The following is a 26,758-nucleotide window of genomic DNA, read 5'->3' as shown; positions in this document are numbered from 1 at the left end:
ACAAATGGCCGGGGCCCTTCCCCCTGCAAGGGGATGGCTAAAGGTGAAGAAAGATCAAGTGACCTCCTGGCCCGGGAGAGACAAAGGCCAGAAAGGAGGGGCTGGAGGGGGTTTCAGTTTGGGCTGGCTGGGAAGAGACAGGGAACCCCAAGTCTGGGGTCTAAGCTCCTCGCCCCCCAGAGGGACCTGGCTGAGGGGTCCTGGTTGCACCTACAAGCCCTGCTTGGGACTGTGTCCTGTCGTCTAAGAAACCTCCTGCTCTACTGGCTGGCTGAGAGTGACGGGGAGTTGCAGGAAGAGGGGGTGCAGGGCCCTGACTCCCCCACACTCCCTGACACCTGGCTGTGCAGGAATGGGGAGGGGAGTCGGTCCGGGGTCACCCCCACAGCTCCCAATGGCCAGAGCCGCCCACAGCAGCACAGAGCAGGACTCACCCAATCCATGGCCCCCAATGGACACTGCAAAAAGAGAAAGGGAAAACCTGTGAGAACATGGCCGGCCACAGGCCTGGGGACAGGGGCGGGGGCTGAGGGTCGGGAGTAAGGGGCAGAGGCCATGGGTGGGGGGACGGGACTGGAGGTCGTGTGAGGCAGGAATGGGGCCGGAAGCCACATGGGGGCGCCAGAGGCCATGGAGGCAGCATGGAGCGGAGGCCATGTAGGGCGGTGGCTGGAGGCCACGGGGGCTGGAGGCCATGTAGGGCAGGGGTCGGAGGCCACATGGGACGGGGATGCTGGAGGCCACGTGGGGCAGAGTCTGGGAGCCTGGGGGGGGGCAGGAGGCTGCTTGGTGTGGAGTCCGGGGGCTGCATGGGGCAGGGGCTGGAGTGCGCGTGGGGCAGAGACCAGGGGCTGCAGCGGGGGGGGGGGGGGCAGAGGGTGCGTGGGGCAAGGGCCAGAGGGCACATGGGGCAGGGGCCAGGGGCTGCTTTGGGGGGGCTGGAGGGCATGTGGGGCAGGGGCCGGGGACCATGTGTGGTGGAGTCTGGGGGCGCGGAGGCCAGAGGACGTGTGGGGCAGAGTCCTGGGGTCGTGGGGGCGGAAGCCAGAGGGCGCGTGGGGCGGAGACCAGAGGGCGCGTGGGGCAGAGTCCGGGGGCCGTGGGGACGGAGGCCAGAGGGCACGTGGGGCGGAGTCCAGGGACTGTGGGGGTGGAGGCCAGAGGGAACGTGGGGCAGAGGCCAGAGGGCACATGGGGCAGGGGCCAGGGGCTGCTTTGGGGGGTGGGGCTGGAGGGCGTGTGGGGCAGGGGCCGGGGACCACATGTGGTGGTGTCTGGGGGCGCAGAGGCCAGAGGGCGCGGGGGGCGGAGTCCGGGGGCTGCGGGGGCGGAGGCCAGGGGGCGCGTGGGGCAGAGGCCAGGCGGCACGTGGGGCAGGACTCACCTGTGACCAGGCACTTGCTGGCGTCGCCACTGGGCTGTGCCAGGGTGCGGAAGGGCGAGAAGGGGATCTCGTCGCCCCCATACTTGATGGTGATGGTGTAGCGCCCCGTCAGGTCGGGCACGTAGGACACCGTGTAGGTGCCGTCCCCGTTGTCCCGGATGTTGGCTTTCTTGGGCTTGCCCTCGGGATCCTGCCCGGGCACAGACGGGTCACAGCCACTCAGCTCCCCAGCCCAGGGCAGTGGGCAGAGCCTGGCCTGGGCATCCCCTTCCACCCCCAAGGGGGCTAGTGCTCAGGGACGTTCCCCCATCACTGCCATGGGCCCCCCAGCCTGGTACCCCCCCATCACCCAGCCCGGTACCCCTCATCAGAGCCATGGGCTCCCCAAGCCGGTACCCCCCCATCAGAGCCATGGGCTCCCCAAGCCGGTACCCCTCATCAGAGCCATGGGCTCCCCAAGCCGGTACCCCCCAATCACAACCATGGACCCCCAGCCTGGTACCCCTCATCACAGCCCTGGGCCCCCCAGCCCGGTACCCCCCAATCACAACCATGGGCCCCCCAGCCCGGTACCCCCCATCAGAGCCATGGGCCCCCCAGCCCAGCATCCCCCCCATCAGAGCCATGGGCTCCCCAAGCCAGTACCCCCCCATCAGAGTCCTGGGCCCCAGCCTGGAACCCCCCCATCAGAGCCCTGGGCCGCCCAGCCCCCACTTGCAGATCACCCCAGAGCCATGCCAGCACTCACCAGGATCTGCACGGTGAGTAGCCCCTCGCCGGCGTCCCGCGCGTCAATGGTGAACTCCACAGGCAGGCTGGCAGGGATGCCCGCAGCACTGAGGCCCGGCCCACTGGCCCGCACCTTGCTGGCATCGTGAGCCGGCAGCGCCTTGATCTTAAACGGGCTGGAAGTGGACAGGACGGAGTCAGAGCTGGGCCAGGCCAGCACCGATCGGAGGGGGAACCCGCCCCCCAAGCCCGGACCCACTCCATGCACTGGCACTTGGTGGCCCTGCCCGAGCCCCAGGGGCATGGGCAGGATCCTGGCCCTGCTGCCGTGCTGGTACCAGGAGCCCACCGGGCTGGGCCTCTTGGTCTGGAGGGGTCCCTCACCCCCCTACACTGGCCTGCCCAGGGAGGTGCCAGGGCCCCAAGGCCCTAGGGGGCTGGTTCTAGCAGCCCAGCTGGCAGCCCTAAGCCGGGGCGAAGTCCCAGCCCGAGCTGGAGGCTGCTGCTACTGGGGCGGGGGAGGGCCACGCCGACACGGAGCCTTCAGCGGGTGTCGGGCCAGGACTGGCCAGGGCACGGCTGTCTCATATGTCTGCCTCTGGGAGCACCCAGCAGGAGGGGCGGGTTGAGGGACAGGTGCAATTCAGGGCTGCCCAGAGGATTCAGGGGCCTGGGGTCTTTGGCGGCAGGTCCCGGGGCAGAAGGGCCCCCTACCGCGGGTCTTCAGAGCGCTTCGGTGGCAGGTCCCGGGGGAGAAGGACCGCCCCTCCGCCGAATTGCCACCGAAGACTCAGAGCAGAAGCAGCTCTGGGGCCCCATGCCCCGTGAGAGTTTTCTGGGGGCCCCGGAGCGAGTGAAGGACCCCCAGGGCCCCTGAAAAACTCTCGTGGGGGCCCCTGCTGGGCCCAGGGCAAATTGTCTCACTTGCCCCCACCCCGGGCAGCCCTGGTGCAACTGGGCTGGGGATCTGCATGGCAGGGCTGTTTGTGTGACAGTGAGAATGTTCTTATGTTTGTGCTGAAGACTGTGCCTCAGTTTCCCCATGTGTTACTGAAGTGTCTAGGTGGTAGGACGTGTGTGTGTGATCGGTGCAGAGACCCCTAGAGGGCAGGTGTGATGCCAACTGGCTGCCTGGCCACAGAGAATGGCCGATACTCTGTCCTGGCAACGGATAGAAACCTCCTGTGTCCCACGCTGGCTGGGAGTCGGGGCTGGCTGTGGAGTGGGGGTGCAGGGCCCTGTGGGAGTGGGTGAGGCTGCCCCAGGCGTCCCAGCCCAGTGGACTCACTGCGGGAAGCTCACGGGGGAGCAGGGGGCTGAATGCTCCAAGCTCAGACCCAGGAAGTGCCGAAGCGGAGGAGGCTCCTTGCCCTGCAGAGAGTGGCCGTGTGGGGAGACCCGGCGCCGGAGTCCTGCCTGGCTCCATTCCCAGCAGGGCCAGAGCCCCAAGCCTGGGACTCCGGGCTGGTTAGGACTCAATCTGACCTTCTCCAGAGCCTGCCCCAGCCCCCTGCATCTGGCCAGCTGTCCGGCCAGCCAGGCCCCAGCGGCCATTGGACTTCGGCCTTGTGCACCCCCATAGCAACCCCCCCCACATGCTAGCCCCCCTGCCCGGCTCACCTGCGTGGCACCTCCTGGTCGGCGTACTTGACGGCCACGGTGTAGGGCCCGTCGCTGGCCGGGGTGTAGTTCACTTTGTGGGTGCCATCCCCGTTATCCCGCACGTCCACCGGCTCGGCCAGGCCTGCGGCACAGGGGGCACAGCCCAGCGGGCTCAGGGTGGGCGAGAGGGGAGTGCCCCCCCCACAGGTACCACCCTCTCAGAGCCCTGCTGTGGGGGCATGGGGAGGGGACCTCTAGGTAGGAGGGGCTGCCCCAAGCCTCCTCTCCCCATGAGCCATCCCATCCCCTGACACTAGCCCTATGAGAAACCCCATCCCCCACCCCATGAGAATCCCAACCCCCTACAAGCCATCCCATCCCCCAAACTGACCCATCCCCCACCCCATGAGAATCCAATCCCCCTACAAGCCATCCCATCCCCCACCCCCTACAAGCCATCCCATCCCCCACCCCCTACAAGCCACCTCATCCCCCACTCCATGAGAATCCCAACCCCGTACAAGCCATCCCATCCCCCAAACTGACCCATCCCCCACCCCCTACAAGCCACCCCATCCCCCACCCCATGAGAATCCCATCCCCCTACAAGCCATCCCCAGAGGCTTTGATGCCCCATTCCCACCCTGTGCCCGGCCTGGCACTGCCCGGCTGTGGGGGGCACAGCCCAGGGCTCTGCTCCAGGTACCTGAGGGTCCGAGGACCGACACTTCCAGGGGCGCCAGCCCGGCCTTGCTGCAGTCAACGGTGAAGGTCTGGGGGACGCGGGCACGGACGCCAGCCCCCAGCCCAGGGCCCGAGCACTTCACCTTGCTGGGATCCACCACGTCCTTCACGGGCACTTGGAAGGGGCTCCCTGTCGGGGGAGGGGCGGTCACCAACCAGGGGCAGCCGGACCCCAGCCCCCAGGGCGTGGCAGGGAGCCTGGCCTACACTAACTTCACGGGACGTCACCCCCACATGGGGAACGGACCCCATAGTCCAGGGGCTGCCAGCCCCGCCACGAACCATCACAGCAGCCAGCCCGGTGTCCCCTTCCCCAGACCAGAGCCGGGGGTCCCCTTTCCCAGACCAGAGCCGGGGGCCCCCTTCCCCAGACCAGAGCTGGGGGCCCAGCCAGTCCGGTGCCCCCTTCCCCGGACCAGAGCCGGGGGCCCAGCCAGCCCGGTGCCCCCTTCCCCGGACCAGAGCCGGGGGTCCAGCCAGCCCAGTGCCCCCTGGGACATTGCACTCCATATGATGTTATGAAAATGTGCTAATGAGTGTGAATATAATGTCACTGCAATATGCTTCATGCAAAAGGTCTCTTGTAAGGTATCATTACAAAGCTTATAATCTACTGAGTGTGATCATCCTGTTTGTATAAATGTACCACGCTCGTATCTGAAACTAGGAACATGAAATATAACTCTGAGGGCCTATTGTGACTATGCAAAGTGTGGGCCATTAATGATGGTTTGGAATCTTGATGGCTCCCATCAGCCAGGACAACTGACTGTGGGTGGCTCTGTTTGCAGGCAGCCTTCCTGTGGGTCAGGCTGGGAGACTGGAGGCTTGGGGTCTCGCAGGACATGTGACCATGTCACTCGGTGCTGGAATCCAGCTTAAACCTGGTGCTTTTCCATTTAGAAGGAGGGGCAGGGACCCGGAGACAAAGGATTCCTGCCTTGCGCCAAAGGTATATAAGGGGGTGGACCAGAACAAAGGGGGCTGCGGTCATGAGAAATCCCCGAGCTGCCACCTGAGCTGGAACAAGGGCTGTACCAGGGAAAGGGTCGGGCCCAGACTAGGGAGGAGGCTAGTCTGTGAAAGAAGCTGATTGGAACATCTCTGAGGGTGAGATTTACTGTAACTAGTTTCTTCATGTATTAGGCTTAGACTTGCCTGTTTTTGTTTTATTTTGCTTGGTGATTTACTTTGTTCTGTCTGTTATTACTTGGAACCACTTAATTCCTACTTTTTATACTTAATAAAATCACTTTTTACTTATTAATTAACCCACAGCAAGTAATCAGTTCCTGGGGGAGCAAACAGCTGTGTGTATCTCTCATGCAGTGTTAGAGAGGGCGGACAGTTTATGAGCTTTATACAGAGTAAAACAGATTTATTTGGGGGTTGGATCCCATTGGGAACTGGGTATCTGGGTGCTAGAGACAGGAGCACTTTCTAAGCGGTTTTCAGTTAAGTCTGCAGTTTTTGGGGATGTGGTTCAGACCTGGGTCTGGGCTGCAGCAGGCTGGCGTGTCTGGCTCAACCAGGCAGCGTCCCGCAGCCCCAAGCTGCCAGGGAAAATGGGCTCAGAGGTAGTCTCAGCACATCAGGTGGCAGTTAACAAGAGGGTTTCTGTGATCGAACCTGTCACCCCCTCTTCCCCGGACCAGAGCCATGGGCCCAGCCAGCCCGGTGCCCCCCCCCTCTGGACCAGAGCCACAGGTCCAGCCAGCCCAGTGCCCCCCACCAGCTCCCGCGCTGCACCCAGCCAACCCAGACACACCCCTGGCCAGCTCCTGCCAAGCCACCCTGCTGCACTCCAGCCCAAGGTGCACATGGCAGGACGAGGACGTGACCCCAGCCCCCCAGCCCAGCTGCAACCCCAGCTCCCCCGCCCACTGACCCTATCCCCCTGTCGCCCGGCCCGACTTGGCTGTGACTGTGATGAAGTGGGGATTTTCCCTCGTTGTGTCATATGTGAGTCTTATGTTTTGCATGAATGCTGTGTGTGCCTCAGTTTCCCTGTCTATTGCACCAATGCAATGGGAATACGCGCGGGTGCCCTTTGTGGGGGTTGCTGCAGCTGCCTGCATGGATGCTATGGCCGCCTCTTCGTACCCTGAGATCCAGGAGGGGAATGCGACCAGGTGACTCTTGCCCCGGGAGGCGAGACAAAGGCCAGAGGAGGAGCAATGGGCAGGGCAGGGGCCAGGCAGCTGGAAGCGAGTCAGTCTTGGCTGGCTTGGGGCACGGGGAGGGCAGAACCCTGGCTCTGGGCTCCCCTCCCCCAAGATGGACGTGGCTGAAAGTCGCTCTGGACGGACTCGCTGGGGGAAGCGCACGGAGGGGCAGGGGATGCTGAAAGCTCCGGGGTCAGACCCAGGAGGTGAAGCTGTGGGAGCTTCCTGCCCTGGATCCAGTCTGCTCCTAAAGAGGAGACTCCCCCAGAATCCTGCCTGGCTTCGTAGGGAGCAGTTCCAGAGCATCGTGACCCCATCCCCATCCCCCATCCCAGTGACCCTCCCCCTGGCCCAGCCTGGCCATGTCCCTGGCTGCAGCCCCTACCTGGGATGGGGCGCCCCCCGAAGGTGATGTTGACGTCGTAGTCGCCGGCCGTGAATGGGATGTACTCCACGCTGCAGCTGCCGTCCTTGTTGTCCTTGCAGGACATTTTGGCCTCCGAGGGCCCCTCGATGGCCAGGCCCAGCCCACCAGTGCCAGCGCCCCTGCCAAGAGAGGCCAGGGCCAGTCAGAGCCCCCACCAACCACCCGGAAAATCCAGCTCCGCCTCAGCCATGGGGGGATGTGGGGAGGGGATCTGGGGCCTGGTCCCCCAGTGCAGAGCTCCTAGGTCAGGGGGCTGAAGGGGGGCTCTGGCCAGGAGCAGCTGATGCCAAAGGCAGCGTAAGGGGTGATCTGCCCTGGGGAGCCCCCTCCTTGCTGCCAGCCCTCAGTTACCTCCGGTGCAGTTGCTCTGAGCCGGGAGGGGGCCATTAGCCCCAAGCATGGCACGGCCTTGCTAGCATCCTGCTCAGCTCTTGGCTTCTTGTGGCAGGGAGCTCCACAGGCTGATCGGGGTGGAAGCATTTAGTAAGCGTCTGTCCTGGCCCCGTGCTGTTACCCAGACTCCCCAGCCAGACCCTCCAGGGCCTGGCCATGTCCCGGCCAGCAGTGCCAGGACGGGGTCTTCCTTCCCACAGGGCCATGCTCGTCCCCTTTCGGGGCTTTCACCCCACAGGAGCCGCCCACCTCACGGGACAGGGAGCGGTGTGGGAACGGGACCCGGGGAGCCACCCACCAGCACCCGTCCTCCACCCCTGGCCTGGGCTGACTGCGGTGGCTGCCTGGTCTCCCCTCTCCCTGGCGGATCCCGGCAGGACGGGGGGACGGTACCTGGTCTCCACGGTGAAGCGGTTGGACTTGTTCACCAGTCCCCCCTCCAGGCCGGGGCCGTAGGCACGCACACGGCTGGGCTCGCAGCCCTCGGCGACAGCCACGCGGAACGGGCTCTTGGGCACCGGTACCTCGTCATACGTCACCTCCACCCGGTGCAGGCCTGGTGCGCCAGACGGGGAGAGGAGGGGTCAGGAGCTGCCCCCGCACCCCCAGTCCCACACAGGGGTCAGGAAGGCCCCCCCCAACATGCCTGCAATGCCAACTGGGGGCAGGGAGACATGACAGCCCTCTGTTCCCAACGGGTGCTGTTCCCCCAGACTGCACTGGGATTTTGGAGCTGGAGAAACCCAGCCAGGTTTGACATGGGGTCCTTCCCCTCCAGCCCAGGCATCCCCATGGGGTGTAAGGCCCCTGGGACACCTCCTCCCCCCAACAGCTATGCCGGGACCTGCCCCACCCCAGTGAAATCCTCCTTCAGGAACCCCCAAATCCATCACAGCCTCCTCCCGTCAGGGTCGGGCCATGGACCCAGCTCCCAGGCGACGGGTGCCCCCGGGGCCCCTGCCTGGGCCAGAGCTCACCTGGCAGCTCTAACAACAGTCACAGCCTCAGGACAGCTGGCAGGGCACCAGACCGCCCCTGCCCCCGCCACCTGCCCGGCCCAGGGCACCTGCTCCCTATGTCCCAGCGATAAATCATCCCCCGCGGGGCTCGGCCACGGCGTCCCAGCCTTCCCAGCTCTGACTAATTCATAGCGTGACACCTCTCTGTGTGCCTCAGTTTCCCCCTCGGAGCTGGGGATAATTACCCTGACCCTGGGCCTATATGGGGGGGGCGGGGGCTACTACCAGCTTTGGGGCGGGGACAGCCTAGCTCAGAGTTGGAGCTCTGGGTGGCCCTGGCTGGGAGGGGCCGGCAGAGGGCAGGGCTCCTTACCCTCCTCGTAGGCTGTGTACTGGACGCGGTAGGTCCCATCGCCATTGTCTGTGAGGTAGGTTTCTGTCTTGGCACCCGAGGGATTAATGACGCGCGCCTTGATGTGGCTGCCACCCGTCTTGGTGAGCGAGCGGGCGTCCACGGTGAACTCGGTGGTGACCTCGCGCAGGACGCCTGGCAGAGAGAGCGGGCGGTGAGCGCCAGCCTGGGGCTGCTGCGGCCCCCCAGAGAGAGCCGCACTGGCCTATGGGAGCGCTGAGCCCAGGCTGTGCCAATCAGCTGCCAGCATCTTGGCCGAGGTGTCACCCGCCAGGGCATTCGGTGGAACCCGCTTCCCTGGCAATGGGTCTTGGGGGCCCCCATCCCACCCTAGAGCCCAGCAGCGGCGCCTGGGAAAGGACTCAGGCAGCCTCCTGCAGGAAGGAGCAGGTCAGCCTGGCCACACCCAGAGGGCAGGTATGGGGACATACGGGAGAGGGGTATGGGGCCAGAGGGGGAGAGGTGTGCGTGTGTGGGGATGGATAGAGGGGCATGTGGGGCAGATAGAGACAGGTGTATACAGGGATGGAGAGAGGGACAGAGAGAGAGAGATGTACAGGGATGGACAGACAGACAGGTAGATGGGGGTGCCTGGGGACAGACAGACAGGTAGATGGGGGTGTCTGGGGACAGACTGCTAGATACAGGGTGTCTGGGGATAGCTAGACTGGTAGAGAGGGGTGACCAGGGACAGCCAGTCGGGGCCCTCACCTCGCGGCTCCACACCGGGCCCGAAGACCTTGACGGCACTGGTGTCGACGGCGGGCTGGACGTTGACGCGGGCGGGGAACTTGGGCACAGGGTGCCCGCCGTACTTGATGGTGATGGTGTAGGTGCCGGGGAAGGCGGGGCTGTAGGTGATGGTGTAGGTGCCGTCGCGGTTGTTCTGGATCACCACCTCGGCCTTGACCCCCGCCTCGGAGACAATCTCGATGGTGAGCGCGGCCTCGCCCGCCTTGGAGCAGTCCACCACGAAAGTGGCGGTCTCACCTGCCGTGCCACGCTCCAGCCCCGGCCCGCTGGCCGTCACCTTGCTGGGGTCGAAGAGCGGCTGGATGTTGGCCTTGAAGGGCGAGCCGGGGATGTGGGCCTCGGCAAAGAGGATGTTGATGGAGTACTCGCCCGGCTCCGTCGGCAGGTAGGACACAGAGCACGACCCGTCCCCGTTGTCCTGGCACTCGATCTTGGCCTCACAGGGGCCCTCCACGGTCAGACCCAGCCCGCCCGTGCCTGCACCCTTGGTGTCGATGGCAAAGGGAGCCGGCTTGCCCACGAAGCCGCCCTCCAGGCCCGGCCCGTAGGCACACACCTGAAACGGGAGCGGCCCCACATCAGCTGGGCAGGAACGGCCCCAGGGGCAGCTGCCAGCAACGTCTCCTCTCTCCTCTGGCCACGGGAGGAGATTCACTCCCGGTCGGGGTTCTGCCTCCCTGCATGGCACGGGAGGTACCCTGGTCTGGCTGGGCAGGGGCAGACCGTGATCCCAGATCCTGCCCCAGGGAGCAGGCTGGGAAGGACCCCATCAGGCCCAGCTCTCCACCCTGGCCCCTGAGCCCGGGACACTGCCTGGCATCTCCATAGCCAGGCAACGCCCTCCTGTGTCCTGAATGCCCGCTCTCTGCCTGGCACCAGAGCACAGGGGGTACCCCGGCCTGGCTGGGCAGGGGCAGACCGTGATCCCGGATCCTGCCCCAGGGAGAAGGGGGGGAAGGACCCCATCAGGCTCAGCTCTCCACCCTGGCCCCTGAGCCTCGGACACTGCCCGGCATCTCCATAGCCAGGCAACGCCCTCCTGTGTCCTGAATGCCTGCTCTCTGCCTGGCACCAGAGCACAGGGGTCAATTCCTCACTGCCGTGCACTGGACTGTGTCATCGCTCCGGTCTGAGAGAGCCAGGAGTGCAGCCCCCTCGAGTGGAGCGGGGAGCTGGGGGGCAACGTGAACACGCCCCAGCCCCAGAGCAGATCTGGCAGGCAGGGCAGCCGGGGTGACCCCGAGGGGCTGGGCGTGGAGCAGCTCCACCCATGGCACAGTGCCCCCCCCGGGAGTCACAGGGCGACAGGAGATGGTGCCCAGCCCGCAGGCAGCCCCCACCGCTCACCTTGGACGGGTCTGGCGGCATCACCCCCTCGACGGAGAAAGGGCTGCCCGGCACGGGGTGCCCATCGTAGGCCACGTCCACCTTGTAAGGCCCCTCCTCAGGGGGCATGTACTTGACGCTGTGGATGTCGCTGGTGGTGCCGGTCTCCACCTTGCAGGGGATGGGCCGGCGGGAGGGCGAGGTGATCTTCACATCCACCTGGCCCTGGCCCCCGGCGCCACGGGTGTTCACCGCGAACTCCTGGTCCCGGCCCACGTCCACCTCTGCAGGGTGAGAGTGTCAGGGCAACAGAGCCGCCCCACCATGCCAGCCCCTCGCCCGCCACACCCCACCGGGCTGCTACCTCGCCCCACCATGGCAGCCCCTCGCCCGCCACGCCCCATGGTGCCAGCCCCTCACCTGCCACGCCCCGCAGTGCCAGCCCCTTGCCTGCCATGCCCCGCAGTGCCGCTACCTCGCTCCACCATGGCAGCCCCTTGCCTGCCACACCCACGGTGCCACCCTCTTGCCCGCCACGCCCCATGGTGCCAGCCCCTTGGCCGCCACACCCCGCGGTGCCAGCCCCTCGCCCGCCACGGCCCTCGGTGCCAGCCCCTCGCCCACTGTGCCTGCCACTCGCCCAAGACGCCCCACAGAGTCACCCCCTTGCCCACTGTGCCCCATGGTGCCAGCCCCTCACCTGCCGCACATCGCTGTTCCACCTCCATCTTGGCCCACTCCTCCCGCACCCCGATCAACTGTCGCCCTGGCATTTTCCAGCCCTTCCAGCCCATCGCCCGCGCCCCACGGCCCTGCCCCCACTCACTGTTGTTGAGTCCCTGCACTTTGACCTTGCTGAGGTCCAGGGGAGGGGCCACGCTGACAGTAAAGGGGCTCTTGGGCACGGGGTCCCCCCCGTACGTCACCGTCACAGCCAGATTGCCCTGTGCGGAGAGAGCAACCGAGTCAGGGAACAGGTGGGAAGCAGTGCCCGGCGGGAAGCCACAAACCCCAGCTGTGAGTGTGCAGGGGGCAGTGCCTGGCTGGCACGTGTGTGGGGGTGATGCCCAGCCCTGGCAGGGGGCGGTGCCTGACTGGTACGTGTGTGGGGGTGATGCCTAGCCCTGGAGGAGGCGGTGCCCAGCGGGCATGTGTGCAGAGCCTAGCCCTGGCAGGGGGCACTGCCCGGCTGGGGCGTGTGCAGGGGCGATGCCCAGCCCTGGCAGGGGCCACTGCCCGGCTGGCGTGTGTGCAGGGGGGCGATGCCCAGCCCTGGCGGGGGCACTGCCCAGCTAGCGCGTGTCCCGGCCCCTCACCTGCTGCAGGGCGGTGTACTTGACAGTGTAGGAGTAGTCGTGGTTATCGATGATCTCAAAGTCCCGCACGGCAGGGCCCTTGGCTGCCCCAGCGAACTGCACGTCCAGCGTGGCCTTGCCGGCACCCTTGGTGAAGACGGTGAAGTGGGTGGGTTTCCCGACCTCCACTCCTGGCAGGAAGGGGAGCGAGGGGCCGGTCAGCGTCCTGCAGCCCAGCTTCCCCCAGCGCCCTGCACCCGCCCACCACACAGTGCACCCAGCCGAGCCCCCGCCCACTGCCCCCCTGCACGGCACCCCGTCGAGCTCCCGAGCCCTCCCCCCCCAGCACGGCACCCCCCACCAAGCCCCCACCCTGCTTCCCACCCCAGCACTGCGCCCTCCGCCGAGCCCCTGCCCCTGCTCCCCGGCCGAGCCCCCGCCTGCTCCCCCAGCACGGCGCCCCCTGCTGAGCCCCGCCCCCCTTCACGGGGCCCCCACTGAGCCCCCACTCCCCAGCACAGCACCCCCCACAGAGCCCCTGCCCCCTCGCCCCAACACCCAGAGTTCTCTTCAGAGGTCTCCCATCTGGGTGCTGTGCAGGCCCCACACTGCTCAATGGGGGCTGCCAGCCTGAGGGGGGCACAGCCCCTGGCTGGGGTAGCACTGCAGCCTCCCAGCACACGGACACCCCCTCACCTGTCCTGCTCAGCCCGGGCCCCTCAGCCTTCACCTTGCTGGCGTCGTGGGACGGGTCCACTTTGATGCGGAAGGGGCTGGTGGGGATTTCCTGGGGGACACAGGAGAGCGAGAGGGGTGAGGGGTGCCCTGCTGGCAGGGACCGGCTGGAACCCACAGCTGGGGGGCCAGGATGCCCCAGAGGGCCAGGCAGCGGGAGACCCTCCCGCCTCTCAGCATGGATTCACCAAGGGCAAGTCATGTCTGACTAACCTGATTGCCTCCCTTAAGGAGATAACTGGCTCTGTGGCTGAGGGGAAAGCAGTGGGTGTTATTCCTTGACTTTAGCAAAGCTTTTGACACAGTCTCCCAGAGTATCTTGCCAGCAGGTTAAAGAAATATGGGCTGGATGAACAGACTACAAGGTGGATAGAAAGCTGGCTAGATCGTCGGGCTCAACGGGTAGTGATCAACGGCTCCATGTCTAGTTGGCAGCCGGTATCAAGTGGAGTGTCCCAGGGGTCGGTCCTTGGGCTGGTTTTGTTCGATATCTTCATTAATGATCTGGAGGATGGTGTGGAATCCACCCTCAGCAAGTTTGCAGATGACACTAAACTTGGAGGAGAGGCAGATACGCTGGAGGGTAGGGACAGGATACAGAGGGACCTAGACAAATTAGAGGATTGGGCCAAAAGAAACCTGATGAGGTTCACCAAGGACAAGTGCAGAGTCCTGCACTTAGGACAGAAGAATCCCATTCACTGTTATAAACTAGGGACTGAATGACTAGGCAGCAGTTCTGCAGAAAAGGACCTAGGGGTTACAGTGGACGAGAAGCTGGATATGAGTCTGCAATGTGCCCTTGTTGCCAAGAAGGCTAACGGCATTTTGGGCTGTATAAGTAGGGGCATTGCCAACAGATCGAGGGACGTGATCATTCCCCTCTATTCGACATTGGTGAGGCCTCATCTGGAGACTGTGTCCAGTTTTGGGCTCCACACTACAAGAAGGATGTGGAAAAATTGGAAAGAGTCCAGCAGAGGGCAAGAAAAATGATGGAGAGGCTGAGGGAACTGGGATTCTTTAGTCTGCAGAAGAGGAAAATGAGGGGGATTTGATAGCTGCTTTCAACTACCTGAAAGGGGGTTCCAAAGAGGATGGCTCTAGACTGTTCTCATTGGTGGCAGTTACCACAACAAGGAGTAATGGTCTCAAGTTGCAGTGGGGGAGGTTTAGGTTGGATATTAGGAAAAACTTTTTCACTAGGAGGGTGGTGAAGCGCTGGAATGGGTTACCTAGGGAGGTGGTGGAATCTCCTTCCTTAGAGGTGTTTAAGGTCAGGCTTGATAAAGCCCTGGCTGGGATGATTTAGTTGGGGATTGGTCCTGCTTTGAGCAGGTGGTTGGACTAGATACCTCCTGAGGTCCCCTCCAATCCTGATCTTCTATGATTCTATGATTCTCTCCTCCTGGAGCCCCCCGCCTGCCCAGCAATTGCCCACCGGCTCCAACATGCTGCCCCCTCTGGGGTGGGATGCAGCACCTGGGCTGGATCTGCCAGTGGGGACGTGAATTCGCAGCCATGGGTCCCAGAGCTGCCCTGGCCAGGCCCCTCTAGCCGCACAGACGCTCCCGGGCATGGGCTCTGTGCTGGCCCCAGGGCTCCCATCCCTCTCCTCCCGGGTCTCCTCCTTAGCCTGGGAGAGCAGCACATGCAGCCAACGGCAGGTCCCTCCCAGGATCCCCAGTGCCAGGGTGAGAGGTCACAGGGAGCCCCCTACAGAGCCCCTTGAGCTGCTCCCCTGGGGGACACCTGGGGACAACGGTGGCTTTGGGAAGCTGGTCTGAGCCCCCCTGAGATGGCCCCATGCACCATTCTGCTGCCCTGGGCCCAGCACCAGTCCATACCTGGCTGGCGAAGAGCACCAGGATGGTGTAGCGCCCAGCACCAGTCCACAAGTTGGCAAAGAGCACCATGATGGTGCAATGCCCAGCACCAGTCCATGCCTGGCTGGCGAAGAGCACCAGGATGGTGTACTGCCCGGTGCCAGCCCATGCCTGGTTGGCAAAGAGCACCATGATGGCATAACGCCCAGTGCCAGCCCATACCTGGTTGGCGAAGAGCACCAGGATGGTGCAATGCCCAGCACCAGTCCATACCTGGTTGGCAAAGAGCACTAGGATGGTGTACTCTCTGGTGCCAGCCCGTACCCAGTTGGCAAAGAGCACCATGATGGTGTAATGCCCAGCGCCAGCCCATACCTGGTTGGCGAAGAGCACCATGATGGTGTATTGCCCGGCGCCAGCCCATACCTGGTTGGCGAAGAGCACCATGATGGTGCAACGCCCGGCGCCAGCCCATACCTGGTTGGCGAAGAGCACCAGGATGGTGTATTGCCCGGCGCCAGCCCATACCTGGTTGGCGAAGAGCACCATGATGGTGTAACGCCTGGTGCCAGCCCATACCTGGTTGGCGAAGAGCACCAGGATGGTGTATTGCCCGGCGCCAGCCCATACCTGGTTGGCGAAGAGCACCAGGATGGCGTACTGCCCGGTGCCATCCCATACCTGGTTGGTGAAGAGCACCATGATGGTGTAATGCCTGGCACCAGCCCATATCTGGTTGGCGAAGAGCACCATGATGGTGCAACGCCCGGCGCCAGCCCATACCTGGTTGGCGAAGAGCACCATGATGGCGTAATGCCTGGCACCAGCCCATATCTGGTTGGCGAAGAGCACCATGATGGCGTACTGCCCGATGCCAGCCCATACCTGGTTGGCGAAGAGCACCATGATGGTGTACCGCCCGGCGCCTGGCGGCGTGTACTTCACTGTGAATGTATCGTTGTCGTTCTTGATGATGTCGAATTCGATGTCGGCCTCCACCGGCCCCACCACACCAGGGGCGCACTTGATCCCGATGCTCACGTCCCCTGCAACACAGCCGGGGCAGCCCTTGTCACAGGGGAGCCAGACCCACCGAGGAGGGGGCTGGCCCGCAGGGCGCTGGTCATGGGGGGCTGGGCCAGCTGAGCCCAGGGCCAGCCTGCGAGGCGCTGGTCGGGGGGGGGCTGGGCCGGCTGATCCCAGGGGCAGGGGGCTGGCCCACAGGATGCTGATCAGCGGGGGCTGGGCCGGCTGCACCCCTGGGACAAGGGGGAGGGCCAAAGGGCACTGGTCATGGAGGGCTGGGTTGGCTGAGCCCCAGGGCAGGGGGGCTGGCACACAGGGTGCTGGTCGGTGGGGTCTGGGCCGGCTGACCCCAGGGGTCGGGGGCCAGCCCGCAGGGGGCCTAGTGAGGGGACTGGGCTGGCTGAGTCCCAGGGCAGGGGGGCCGGCCTGCAGTGGGGAAACTTGCTCTCTAGCCCTGGCTGGAGGACACAAGCAGCCCCCATCGCCCCCTAGGCCTGCCTCGAGAGACCCTAAGCGGGCAAGGGACAGCTCACTCTCTGTGCCCCATGTAGCCCGCGGCCCCTCAGCCAAGCTGCCCAGCCCAGGCCCCACAGACCCGGTGGTATTTGTGCTAGTGGTTTGCCCGTCCCGCTCAAGACTGGGCTGAGATCCATCCCACTCGCTGCACACTTGGGCCCCCGAAAGCTGTCGGCTGGCAGCCCTGGCTGCGGTGCCCTGAGCAAAGCTAGTGCCCCCAGGGAGGGGCAGGGATGTCCTGTGGCCCCTCGGCCGGTCCTACCTTGCCCGGCCTCGCTGCAGTCCACGGTGAAGTAGGTGGGTTCGTTTGCCTTGAGCCCCGTCTTCTCCACGCCGGGGCCGTACACCTTCACCTTGTCTGGGTGGCTGCCCTCGCCCACAGTCACCTGCCAGGAGCAACGTGCATGTCCATGGGCTCTGGCTAGCCGGGGGGCCCCACCCCACACCCAGAGGGGGCCTCTCCATCCTTGGTGGGCTGGGCAGGATGCCCGGGCCAGCTCCTTTGGGACACCACCGGGAAGGGGGTGTCTCCAAGCCATGTGACGGCCTGGGATCCCCTCTGAATCCGGAGCCCCCTCAGCGCTCTGCCATTGCCTCGTCACTCCTCTAGGAGCAGGGCCGGGCACCCAGCCAGTGGGCACCGGCACCCGCTCAGTCTCCCACCACAGGGCCAGCGAGAGGCGGGGGTACTCACTCGGAAGGGGCTCTTGGGGACGTTCACTCCACCCCAGGAGATGATGATGGTGTGTTTGATGGGCTTGGTGGGCACATAGACGCAGTGGAAGGTGTTGTCACCGTTGTCCTTGATCTTGATGTCGATGGGGAAGCCCTCGGCGTCCTGCGAGCACAAATGCGAGCTCAGCTGCACGGCGGGCACCAGACGGCAAAGGTCACTCCTGCCCCAGGCTGTGTGACCACCCTGCGGGCCAGAGACAGCCGCCCCTCCTGCTCCCCGGAGGATCCTCTGCTTCCCCCTGTGCAACCTGGTCCGCACAGGACGGGGCTCTGGCTGGCAACCTGCTAGTGCCACATGCTCTGGGGGATTCCTCCCGTTGGATTGGATTTATGGCCAGTCTAACTCAGACCAGATCATGGGCCTGTCCGGCCCGGCATCCCGCCTGCCCGCCCGCCGCTTCCCACCACGGGCCTGTCCGGCCTGGCATCCTGCCCTCCAGCCTGTCACTTCCCACCACGGGCCTGTCCGGCCCAGTAACCCACCCGCCCACCTGTCACTTCCAGCCACGGGCCCGTCCAGCCCAGCATCCTGCCTGCCTGCTGCTTCCCACCATGGGCCCAACTGATTTTCCAGTAAAGATTTTATCATTTCATAGTAAAAACTGCAAAGGAATCAAACTATCCCATGGACCATCTGGATGGACATTTCAGGCTGGAATAACAGGAGTATCGCAGGGGGGACGTGCTCCCGACCGCCTGAGCAGGGCGGCAACAGTGGCTGTAAAATGCTCAGGGGGATTAGAGAAGCTATAAAAATAGAAAACTCAGTAATAATGGGGGATTTCAACTCTCCCCATACTGCCTGGGAACACGACACCTCAGGACGGGATGCAGAGAGAAAGCTTCATGACACCTCAAATAAATGGAGCAGCTGGCCCTAGGAGAGGCAACGCTTGAGTTAGTCCTGAGTGGAGCACAGCGTCTGGTAGTAGCGACCACAGTGTAATTAAATTCAACATCCTGGGGGGGGCTGGGGGGGTCACACGAAAGAAGCCAGCCCAGCATTTAACCTCAGACCGGGGAACTACACAGAAGTGAGGAAGCGAGTTGAGTGGAAATGAAAAGGTAACAGCCCCCAAAGGGAAGCGAGAACTTTTCAAAAACACCCTAATATTCACTCACATGAAATGTTACCTGTGACACAGCAGGGAGCGGGGCGGAGTGACCTGGGACTGTCTCTGGTTTTACTGGGACTGTCTGCATGGGGGACGGGAGAGCAGGGGGTGACTTTAGGTGAGGGACGGTACCTGAGCCAGGCAGGGGGTGGAGCGAGTTGACACCTGGACAAAGGGAGAGGGGGAGGGAAGGAGCAGAGAGAGCCTGCTGGAGGGGTTTTTGGTTTCAGTTTGGGCTGGCTGGGAAGAGACAGGGAACCCCAAGTCTGGGGTCTAAGCTCCTAGCCCCCCAGAGGGACCCGGCTGAGGGGTCCTGGCTGTACCTACAAGCCCTGCTTGGGACTGTGTCCTGTCGTCTAAGAAACCTCCTGCTCTAGTGGCTGGCTGAGAGTGACAGGGAGTTGCAGGAAGTGGGGGGTGCAGGGCCCTGACTCCCCCACACTCCGTGACAATACCCCAGATTGAAAGAAACATAGGAAGGGAACCTAAAAAGTGCCACTGTGGCTAAACAGCAGTGTAAAAGTGGCAGAGGCAAAAAGCATCCTTTAAAAATTGGCAGTTAAATCCTACCGAGGAAAACAGAAAGGAGCAAGTCAAGTGGCTGAGTATAACTACGAAGGTCAAAAAAGAATTGGAAGAGCAACTAGCCAAAGACTCAAACTAACAGCAAAACATTTTTTACGTACATCAGAAGCAGGAAGCCTGTTAAAGAACCAGTGGGGCCCCTGGAGGATCGAGATGCTACGGGAGCACTCGAGGCCATTGCGGAGAAACTAAACGAATTCTTTGCATCAGTCTTCACTGCAGAGGCTGTGAGGGAGATTCCCACACCTGAGACATGCTTTGTAGGGGACAGATCTGAGGAACTGTCCCACACTAAGGTGTCATTAGAGGAGGTTTTGGAACAAATTGATAAACTAAACAGTAATAAGTCACCAGGACCCGATGGTATCACCCAAGAGTTCTGAAATATGAAACTGCAGAACTACTAACTGTGGTTTGTAACCTGTCATTGAAATCAGCCTCTGTACACAATGACTGGAGGACAGTTAATGTGACACTAATTTTTAAAAAGGGCTCCAGAGGTGATCCTGGCAATTACAGGCTGGTAAGCCTGACTTCAGTACTGGGCAAACTGGTTGAAACTATAGATGAACATGATTTGTGTGAGGAAGAGTCAACATGGTTTTTGTAGGGGGAAATCATGCCTCACCAATCTACTAGAATTCTCTGAGGGGGTCAACAAGCAGGTGGACAAGGGGGATCCAGTGGATATAGTGTACGTAGATTTTCAGAAAGTCTTTGACAAAGTAAAGGCTCTTGAGCAAAGTCAGCTGTCATGGGAGAAGAGGGGAGGTTCTCTCATGGGTCAGTAAGTGGTTAAAAGACAGAAAACAAAGGGTAGAAATAAATGCTCAGTTTTCAGAATGGAGGGAGGTAACTAGTGGGGTCCCCTAGGGGTCTGTACTGGGACTAGTGCTCTTTAACATATTCATAAATGATCTGGAAAAAGGGGTAAACGGTGAGATGGCAAAATGTGCATACAATACAAAACTATTCAAGCTAGTTAAGTCCAAAGGAAACTGTGAAGAGATACAGCGGGATCTCACCAAACTGGGTGACTGGGCTGTGACACTCTATACCTCGCACGAGCGCCCTGGAACCCCCATATTCATTGTTTAGATATAACTGTGATCTTGCATATAAAACATGCCAAGTGAGGTATCAGGGGAAAGGTTCTGATCTGCTGAAACCCATTGTTCCATCTAATTATGTAGATCACTTTCCAGAAGTGCTGTGCCGAGTCTTCATTTATTCACTCTGATTTAAGGTTTCGCGTGCCAGTCATACATTGGAATGTTTTTAGGTCTCTTTCTAGAAGTCTATAATATAGAACTAAACTATTGTTGTATGTAAAGGAAATAAGGTTTTTTAAAATGTTTAAGAAGTTTCATTTAAAATTAAATTAAAATGCAGAGCCCCCCCAGACGAGTGGCCAGGACCCAAACAGTGAGAGTGCCACTGACAATCAGCTTGCGTGCCACCTTCAGCACCCGTGCCATATGTTGCCTACCCCGGTCAAGATAATACTTGTCCTGCCTTGAGTGCAGAGGACCAGACTAGACAAGGTCCCTTCCAGTCCTACACTTCTGTGATTCTATGATCTACTCAACTAGCCCTAGTACGAGCTGCAAAGTCTTCAAAAAGCCACAAATGTAATGTCTTCATCATACTCTTTTTTCAACAAGAGTCTAAAAAAACCCAGTATGTCTTGGAAAAAACAGAAGATATGCTGGGATTGAAGTTCAAATTAGTCCAAGTTGGGAAAACCCTCTGGCTTTCTCATGAGGTTGCCTACGCCTGCTGTATATCATCAATGCCTGTTACATGGTTTTCACTAAAATATGCTGTGGGTTTGGGAGGCGCCCAGATAGCTACACAGAGACAATGACAAAGACAGTAACCAGCGCCCGGGCAGGTGCTGGACAGACACCACCAGCAATTGTCTAGCAAGGGAGCTACAAATCAGTGGCTCATTTGTATGAGGCCACACCAGGGGAATTGCTCAGCCTGGCATGGAGACTCAGCAATGCCCCCAGACTGGCCTGGACTTGTGCTCCCCAAGCACATGGACTGAGGGTATAAAACAGACACGCTGGCCCCAAGCTTGGCCTCTCTCCTGCCCCCACCTATGCTGCAAGCAACAAGGACACTCACAAGACTGCAGAGTGCAGCAGGGGAGACTGGCCCAGGTTTAAGGGACAAACCTGTATATTAAGGACTCATCCAGTGGGGCGAGTAGCTGCTTAATCTAGATGTTGCCCAGTCTAATAGGGCTGAGAGTCTAGACTGCGTGCTTAGGTTTTCTTTTCTTTTGGTAACTAACTCTGACTTTTGGCCTATCACTTAATATCACTTAAAATCTATCGTTTATAGTCAATAAATGTGATTAACTTTTTTATCTTTACCAGTGAGTTTGCCTGAAGTAAGTGTGTGGCAAATCTGCTCAGGTTTTGCAAAGGCTGCTGTATATCCACTTTCCACTGATGAAATGGCGAACCTATTAATAAATGTGCCCAGCTCACCTTGAGCAGTGCAAGACGGTATATTCCTGAGGTACAAGGCTGGGAACTGGGGACGCGGGGATTGGCTGGTGCCTTTCTCTGTGTGATTCATGAGTGGCTCCGGGAACATTCATGCAATCTAGCTAGGGGTGTGGGGCTCCACATACCGTTGTGCTGAGTGATCATAGTGCCTGGAGGGGTTTGCTGCTGGTCACTAGCAGGGCATTGTGAGAGACAGCCCAGGCTGGAGAGTTAAGGGGGCACAACGGTCCCACAGTCCCAGGCTGCACCCCCGAGATCCCGTCACATTGGCAGCAAAATGGCAGAAGAAATTCGGTGTTGACAGATGCAAAGTACTGCACATTGGAAAACATGATCCCAACTATACAGACAAAATGATGGGTCTAAATTAGCTGTTGCCACTCAAGAAAGATCTTGGAGTCATTGTGGAGAGTTCTCTGAAAACATCCACTCAGTGTGCAGCGGCAGCCAAACAGAGAACAGAATGTTGGGAATAATCAAGAAAGGGATAGATAATAAGACAGAAAATATCACATTGCCTCTATGTAAATCCATGGTACGCCCACATCTTGAATACTGCGTGCAGATGTGGTGGCCCCACCTCAGAAAATATATATTAGAAATGAAAAAGTTACAGAAAATGGCAACAAAAGTGATCAGGGGTGTGGAACAGCTTCTGTATGAGACGAGATTAATAAGACTGGGACTTTTCAGCTTGGAAAAGAGACGATTAAGGGTTGATATGATTGAGGTCTATAGAATCATGACTGGTGTGGAGAAAGTAAATAAGGAAGTGTTATTTACTTCTCATAACACAAGAACTAGGGGTTACCAAATGAAATTAATGGGCAGCAGGTTTAAAACAAAAAAAGGAAGTATTTCTTCACACAATGCACAGTCAACCTGTGGAACTCCTTGCCAGGGGATGTTGTGAAGGCCAAGATTATAATAGGGTTCAAAAAAGAACTAGATAAATTCCTGGAGGACAGGTCAATCAATGGCTATTAGCCAGGATGGAAGGAAAGGTGTCCCCAGCCTCTGTTTGCCAGAAGCTGGGAATGGGCAGCAGGGGATGGATCACTTGATGATCACCTGTTCTGTTCATTCCCTCTGGGCACCTGGCATTGGCCACTGTCAGAAGACAGGATACAGGGCTGGATGGACAGCTGGTCAGACCCTGTCTGGCCGTTCTTACGTTCAGCTAACCCAGTCTCCCGGCCCCTGGCTGCATCAGACCTGACCCTGGGCCCATCTAGCCCAGTCTCCCGGTCTCCAGCAGCAGCTGATACCGGTAATGAAATTCCCACAGCGCGTCCCACAGTGCAGCGCAGCCCACAAGGAGGAACCTGCCCTGGATGCCCTGCCAGGGCTGGTCCAAACAAGGTGCCCCGTGCTGAGACCCCGCCGGGGCCCCTCCTACCTGGGCATAGATCTTGAGCTCGGCTTTCCCTGCTCCCCGTGCGTCGATGGTAAACTCTGCCGGCTTGTCCACGATGCAGCCAGTGGGCTCCAGGCCGGGCCCGAAAGCCTTCACCTGTTGCGGGAGAGCGGGAGAACTCAGCCAGGAAGCCCGCCAGGAACACCCGACTGGGAGGGGTGCACCGTGTCCTGTGTGGGCCGGGTAGCAGCCCTCTGCCCTGAAGGGACCCCCCCAGGGCAGTGAGAACCCCAGCTTCCCATCACTGAGTGCCAGTGCTGCAGGGAGAGAGTCCGTCCCTGCCAGGGTGAATGGGGGGCTGGGACCCCTGGGAACTGGGCTGGGACCCCTCAAACTCATTTCACCAGGGCCCTAATGCACCTATTGGATGGCAATGATCTTTACTCTGTGATGAGACAGCACCTCCTAGAGGGGAAACGTCCTGTACCCCATGGGCCAGCCAGTCCCCTGCCCTGGAGCCGGATTGGAACCAGCATCCCCTGGAGGAGGAAGGCCGTATGCCCCATTCCCCGCCCCATGGAGCCAGCCAGCCAAGGCCCCCCGAGAGGATCTGTCCTCAGTTTCCTTAGTCAATTTCAGACTCATTCATCTGGCCAAAGCTTTTTACAATGCCTTCTGTACCTGTCTCCTGAGATTCGCCCCTGAGCCGGGCTCCTGGGCGAGGGGACCCCAACGCCTGGGGAGGCAGGGGGAGAGGGGACGAGCTAGAGTAGGGGAGCAGACAGGCAGCAGAAAGGTCTGGCTGCAGATGACGTGTCATAGGCCCCGTACTGCACAGAGCTCATGGAGAGTCTCCTCCAGCTCAAGTGGCAGGGGCACGGGTAGAGGCCAGGGCAGGGGAGGCTGGGCAGGGCCGGGGAGGCTGTACCTTCTCTGGGAAGTACTCGTTGGTGGCCGGCTTGATGTGTGCGATGAAGGGGCTGTCCTTGATGTCCTCGTCGTCACAGATGACGTGCACAGCGTATTCACCGGGCTCCGTGGGCCAGTAGCGCACGTCACACGACCCATCCCCCTTGTCATCGCACTCGATCTTCGCCTGCGATGGGCCCTCGATGGAGAAGCCTGTGAGGGAGCCGCCAGCCAGCATCAGTGGCTGGGCCAGGGCTCCTGCCCGTGCCGCAGCCGCCCCCCTGCCCGCAGCTCACGAGGCACCGGGACAATGGCAAACGCTGCCCCAGCCCAGCAGAGGGGGAAAGCTCGCAAATTCCTTCCACGTGCCCCCTCCCCCAAACCCCTCCCCAACCCGGTCCTGCCACCCGCTCCTCCAGACTCCTCGCCCCCCCAATCCTGCCATCCGCTCCCCCAGACCTGTCGCCCCAGTGGACCCCGCTGCCCGCTCCCCAGGACCCTGTGCCCCCCTAGTCCTGCCACCCGCTCCCCCAGACCTGTTGCCCCCCCAGACCCCACCACCTGCTCCCCTCAGACCCCTCCCTCCCCCTGGGCTCCTCCCTCCCCCCAGGCTCCACTGCCCGCTCTCTTACCCAGTGTCCCCACTTCAGTGCCGATCGCCTCCACCACGAAGTCGGCTGATTTGCCCACCATGCCAGTCTCCAGGCCTGGGCCCCAGGCCCTGACTTTCTGGGTGCCCGGCTCTGGCGCCACCTGCACCTCAAAGGGGCTGCGAAGGAGACAGAGGGTCAGAGCCAGGGGACCCCGGGCGGCCAGGCTGCTGCTCTGCGACCGAGACATCACTAGTGTAATGAGCGTGCCAGGGCTCAGGCCGCTCCCCGGCTGGAGAGCACAGAACGGCCCTGGGCAGGAATCTGCAGGTGGTGCCACCAGGGCGCTCTGAGCGCCTCCTCCCGCTTCACACGCGCGTGCAAGGCTCCAGCACTAGTCCAGACACGGCTCCAGTCTTGGCCCAGCCCCAGCTCCAAGCACCACAGGCCGGCGAGGGGCGCGGGCCAGTCCCTTACCTGCGGGGGATGCTGTAGCCACCCCAGGAGATGGCCACCACGTATTTGCCAGGCACCACGGGGTAGTAGTCACATTCGTACACCCCCTCGCCAGCCTCCCGCACCTTCACTGGCTCCTCCGTGCCTTCTGCAGAGAGAGGGGAAAGGCAGTGAGAGCTGAGCCAGGCCAGGAAGCTCCCAGCCCCGCCTGAGCGGCGCTCGGGGCAGGACTCCTGCCCGTCGCCAGCCGCCTGCGTGGCAGAACCCGGCGCTTTCTGCTCCAGAGACCCCGAGCTAGAGAGAGCTGGCCAGTGTGACACGCTCTGTCCAGCAGGGGGCAGCAGTGACATGCACACACCACCACCACCTCGCTCTCCTGACTCGGCCCGTGACTCAGTTTCCCCAGCGCTCTGGCCCGAGGACAGGCTGACAGAGAGAGATGGGTCTTTCCTGTGACACTCCCGGGCACTGGCCCTCTCCTCCCGCCTCACACAGCTCCCCCTCCTGCCCGGCACTCACTCGGCCCCTTGACCACGACCTTCAGCTTCCCGCTGCCTGCGCCCTTGGTGTAGACCTTGAAATCAGCCACCTCCTTGACCCGCACGCCCTTGGGCTGGAGGCCCCGGCCCGTGGCCCGGCAGGCGTTGGGGCTGCAGGCTGTGGGGACAGAGAAGAGAGAGCTTAGTGGGGAGGTGTCCCTGGCTGCCACCCTCCTGCCCCTCACCCAGGCTGCCTGGCTGGCTTGCTGGCCTGGGTCTGGGACTGTGCCGTGGGCAGCCCCCAGCCGTGCCACCTGGGAGATCTCACAGCCCAGGCAGCCTAGACCCATGCAGCCGGGGCACCCGGGGGTCTGTGCCCAGGCCGGGCAGCCCGTGGGCCCAGAGCAGGGGCTGGAGGAGGATTAAATGGACCCTCTCTCCAGCTTGCAAAGGGGCAGGGGCTGTCTCACGGGGCGGGGGGGCAGACAGACACAGACCGGCCCAGCCTGGGGGGGATGGGGGCACCAAGCCAGGGGAAGGAATGGGGGGGCAGGGCTAGTCACAATGAGGGGCACTGAGCAATGGGAGAGCTGGCTGCTCCCAGCAGGCAGCAAGGGCGTCCTAACCCTGGCTTGCCTTGTGCCTCAGTTTACCCATCTGAAGAATGGAGCCCCCCACTCGACCCCCGGCAGGCTAGGGAATATCTGGGGCTGCTATATGTAGAGCACTGGGGGCAGAGGGGCGCAGTGCAGGGCCCAGGGCCCACCCCGCTTACCCCAGCCTGCGAGCTCCGTTCCCCTGCTCCTGCCAGTGTTCCAGACACACCCTCACCCCCGGCTCGCTGCCCTCCTCCTGGGGAGGTGCTGGGCCCCACAACCCCTGTTGCACGGGCATCCGGCCAGCCAGGAGCTGCTGGACCCTCCTGGCCCATGGGGCTGGAGCTGGGTGGCCCAGGACCTGGGGGACACCATCAGGGGGCCTGGCTCCCCCCCCGGGCGGGGGAAGCCGTCTCAGGGCGGCCAGGCAGCGGGAGGAAGCCACGGTGAGTCAGGGATTCCTGTTTGCGTGGTGGGGCCGGGGCTGACGGGATGGGGAGGTTGCCTGTGTTTCCGGGTCACTGCGTACCAGGGACTGGTGTCTCCTGGCCGGCCGGGGGAAGGCCGGGGGGGAACCCCTCCCCGTAGGCTGCAACAGAGGGGGCAGAGGCTGTTCGGGGCACAGTGCCGCAGAGCATCCAGCAGGGGCAGAGGCTGCCCTACCACCTCGCTCTCTGAGCAGGGTCCCCTCCATGCCCTGGCCACAGCCTCACCGGCTGGTTGGGGGGGTCAGCCAGTGCCCCCCCAGCAGGCTGTGGGGTTTGCACAGAGGGTGGGAACCAGCCGGAGGCGCAGGGCTGGCACCATGGGTGGGCACCAGCTGGGGGCACGGGGCTGGCACAGAGGGTGGGCACTGGCCAGGGGGCGCAGGCCTGGCACTGAGGGCGGGGTGGGCTCTCACCTTCGGAGATGTTGACGGGGAAGGGGCTCCGGGGGATCTGGGTGCCGGCGAAGGTGATGCAGATGGTGTGGGGTCCCTCCAGTACGGGCCGGTAGGTGCAGCGGAAGGTGCTGTCGCCTTTGTCCTCCAGCACCACCTCCACGGTGTCGCGCCGGCCCTGCGGGTCCACGATGACCACGCCCACGTCGCCCGTGCCCGCGCCTGGGACAGACGGGCAGCGT

The 26,758-nt window shown here is 62.0% G+C and overlaps 1 protein-coding gene across 2 annotated transcripts in view; it reads right to left on the bottom strand.

Annotated features, from left to right (window-relative positions):
• Positions 1–26,758, bottom strand: part of FLNC (filamin C) — a 68,017-nt gene that overhangs the window by 16,704 nt on the left and 24,555 nt on the right. For both annotated transcript variants that reach the window (XM_050929927.1, XM_050929937.1), the window contains exons 8-29: positions 26,538–26,738; positions 25,081–25,218; positions 24,583–24,709; positions 24,148–24,284; positions 23,535–23,728; positions 22,649–22,762; positions 16,987–17,130; positions 16,555–16,678; positions 15,636–15,796; positions 12,886–12,976; positions 12,211–12,380; positions 11,721–11,838; positions 10,916–11,178; positions 9,527–10,124; positions 8,777–8,950; positions 7,838–8,000; positions 7,010–7,170; positions 4,422–4,589; positions 3,734–3,857; positions 2,133–2,289; positions 1,385–1,574; positions 435–458 (exon numbers count right to left, since the gene is read on the bottom strand). In XM_050929927.1, coding sequence (XP_050785884.1) covers positions 435–458; positions 1,385–1,574; positions 2,133–2,289; positions 3,734–3,857; positions 4,422–4,589; positions 7,010–7,170; positions 7,838–8,000; positions 8,777–8,950; positions 9,527–10,124; positions 10,916–11,178; positions 11,721–11,838; positions 12,211–12,380; positions 12,886–12,976; positions 15,636–15,796; positions 16,555–16,678; positions 16,987–17,130; positions 22,649–22,762; positions 23,535–23,728; positions 24,148–24,284; positions 24,583–24,709; positions 25,081–25,218; positions 26,538–26,738 — 3,741 coding nt within the window. The remainder of the gene's footprint in view (positions 1–434; positions 459–1,384; positions 1,575–2,132; positions 2,290–3,733; positions 3,858–4,421; positions 4,590–7,009; positions 7,171–7,837; positions 8,001–8,776; positions 8,951–9,526; positions 10,125–10,915; positions 11,179–11,720; positions 11,839–12,210; positions 12,381–12,885; positions 12,977–15,635; positions 15,797–16,554; positions 16,679–16,986; positions 17,131–22,648; positions 22,763–23,534; positions 23,729–24,147; positions 24,285–24,582; positions 24,710–25,080; positions 25,219–26,537; positions 26,739–26,758) is intronic.

This window comes from Gopherus flavomarginatus, chromosome 1 (genome assembly GCF_025201925.1).
Source record: "Gopherus flavomarginatus isolate rGopFla2 chromosome 1, rGopFla2.mat.asm, whole genome shotgun sequence".
NCBI classification, from domain to species: domain Eukaryota; kingdom Metazoa; phylum Chordata; order Testudines; family Testudinidae; genus Gopherus; species Gopherus flavomarginatus.
This window is presented reverse-complemented; position numbering and strand designations above follow the sequence as displayed.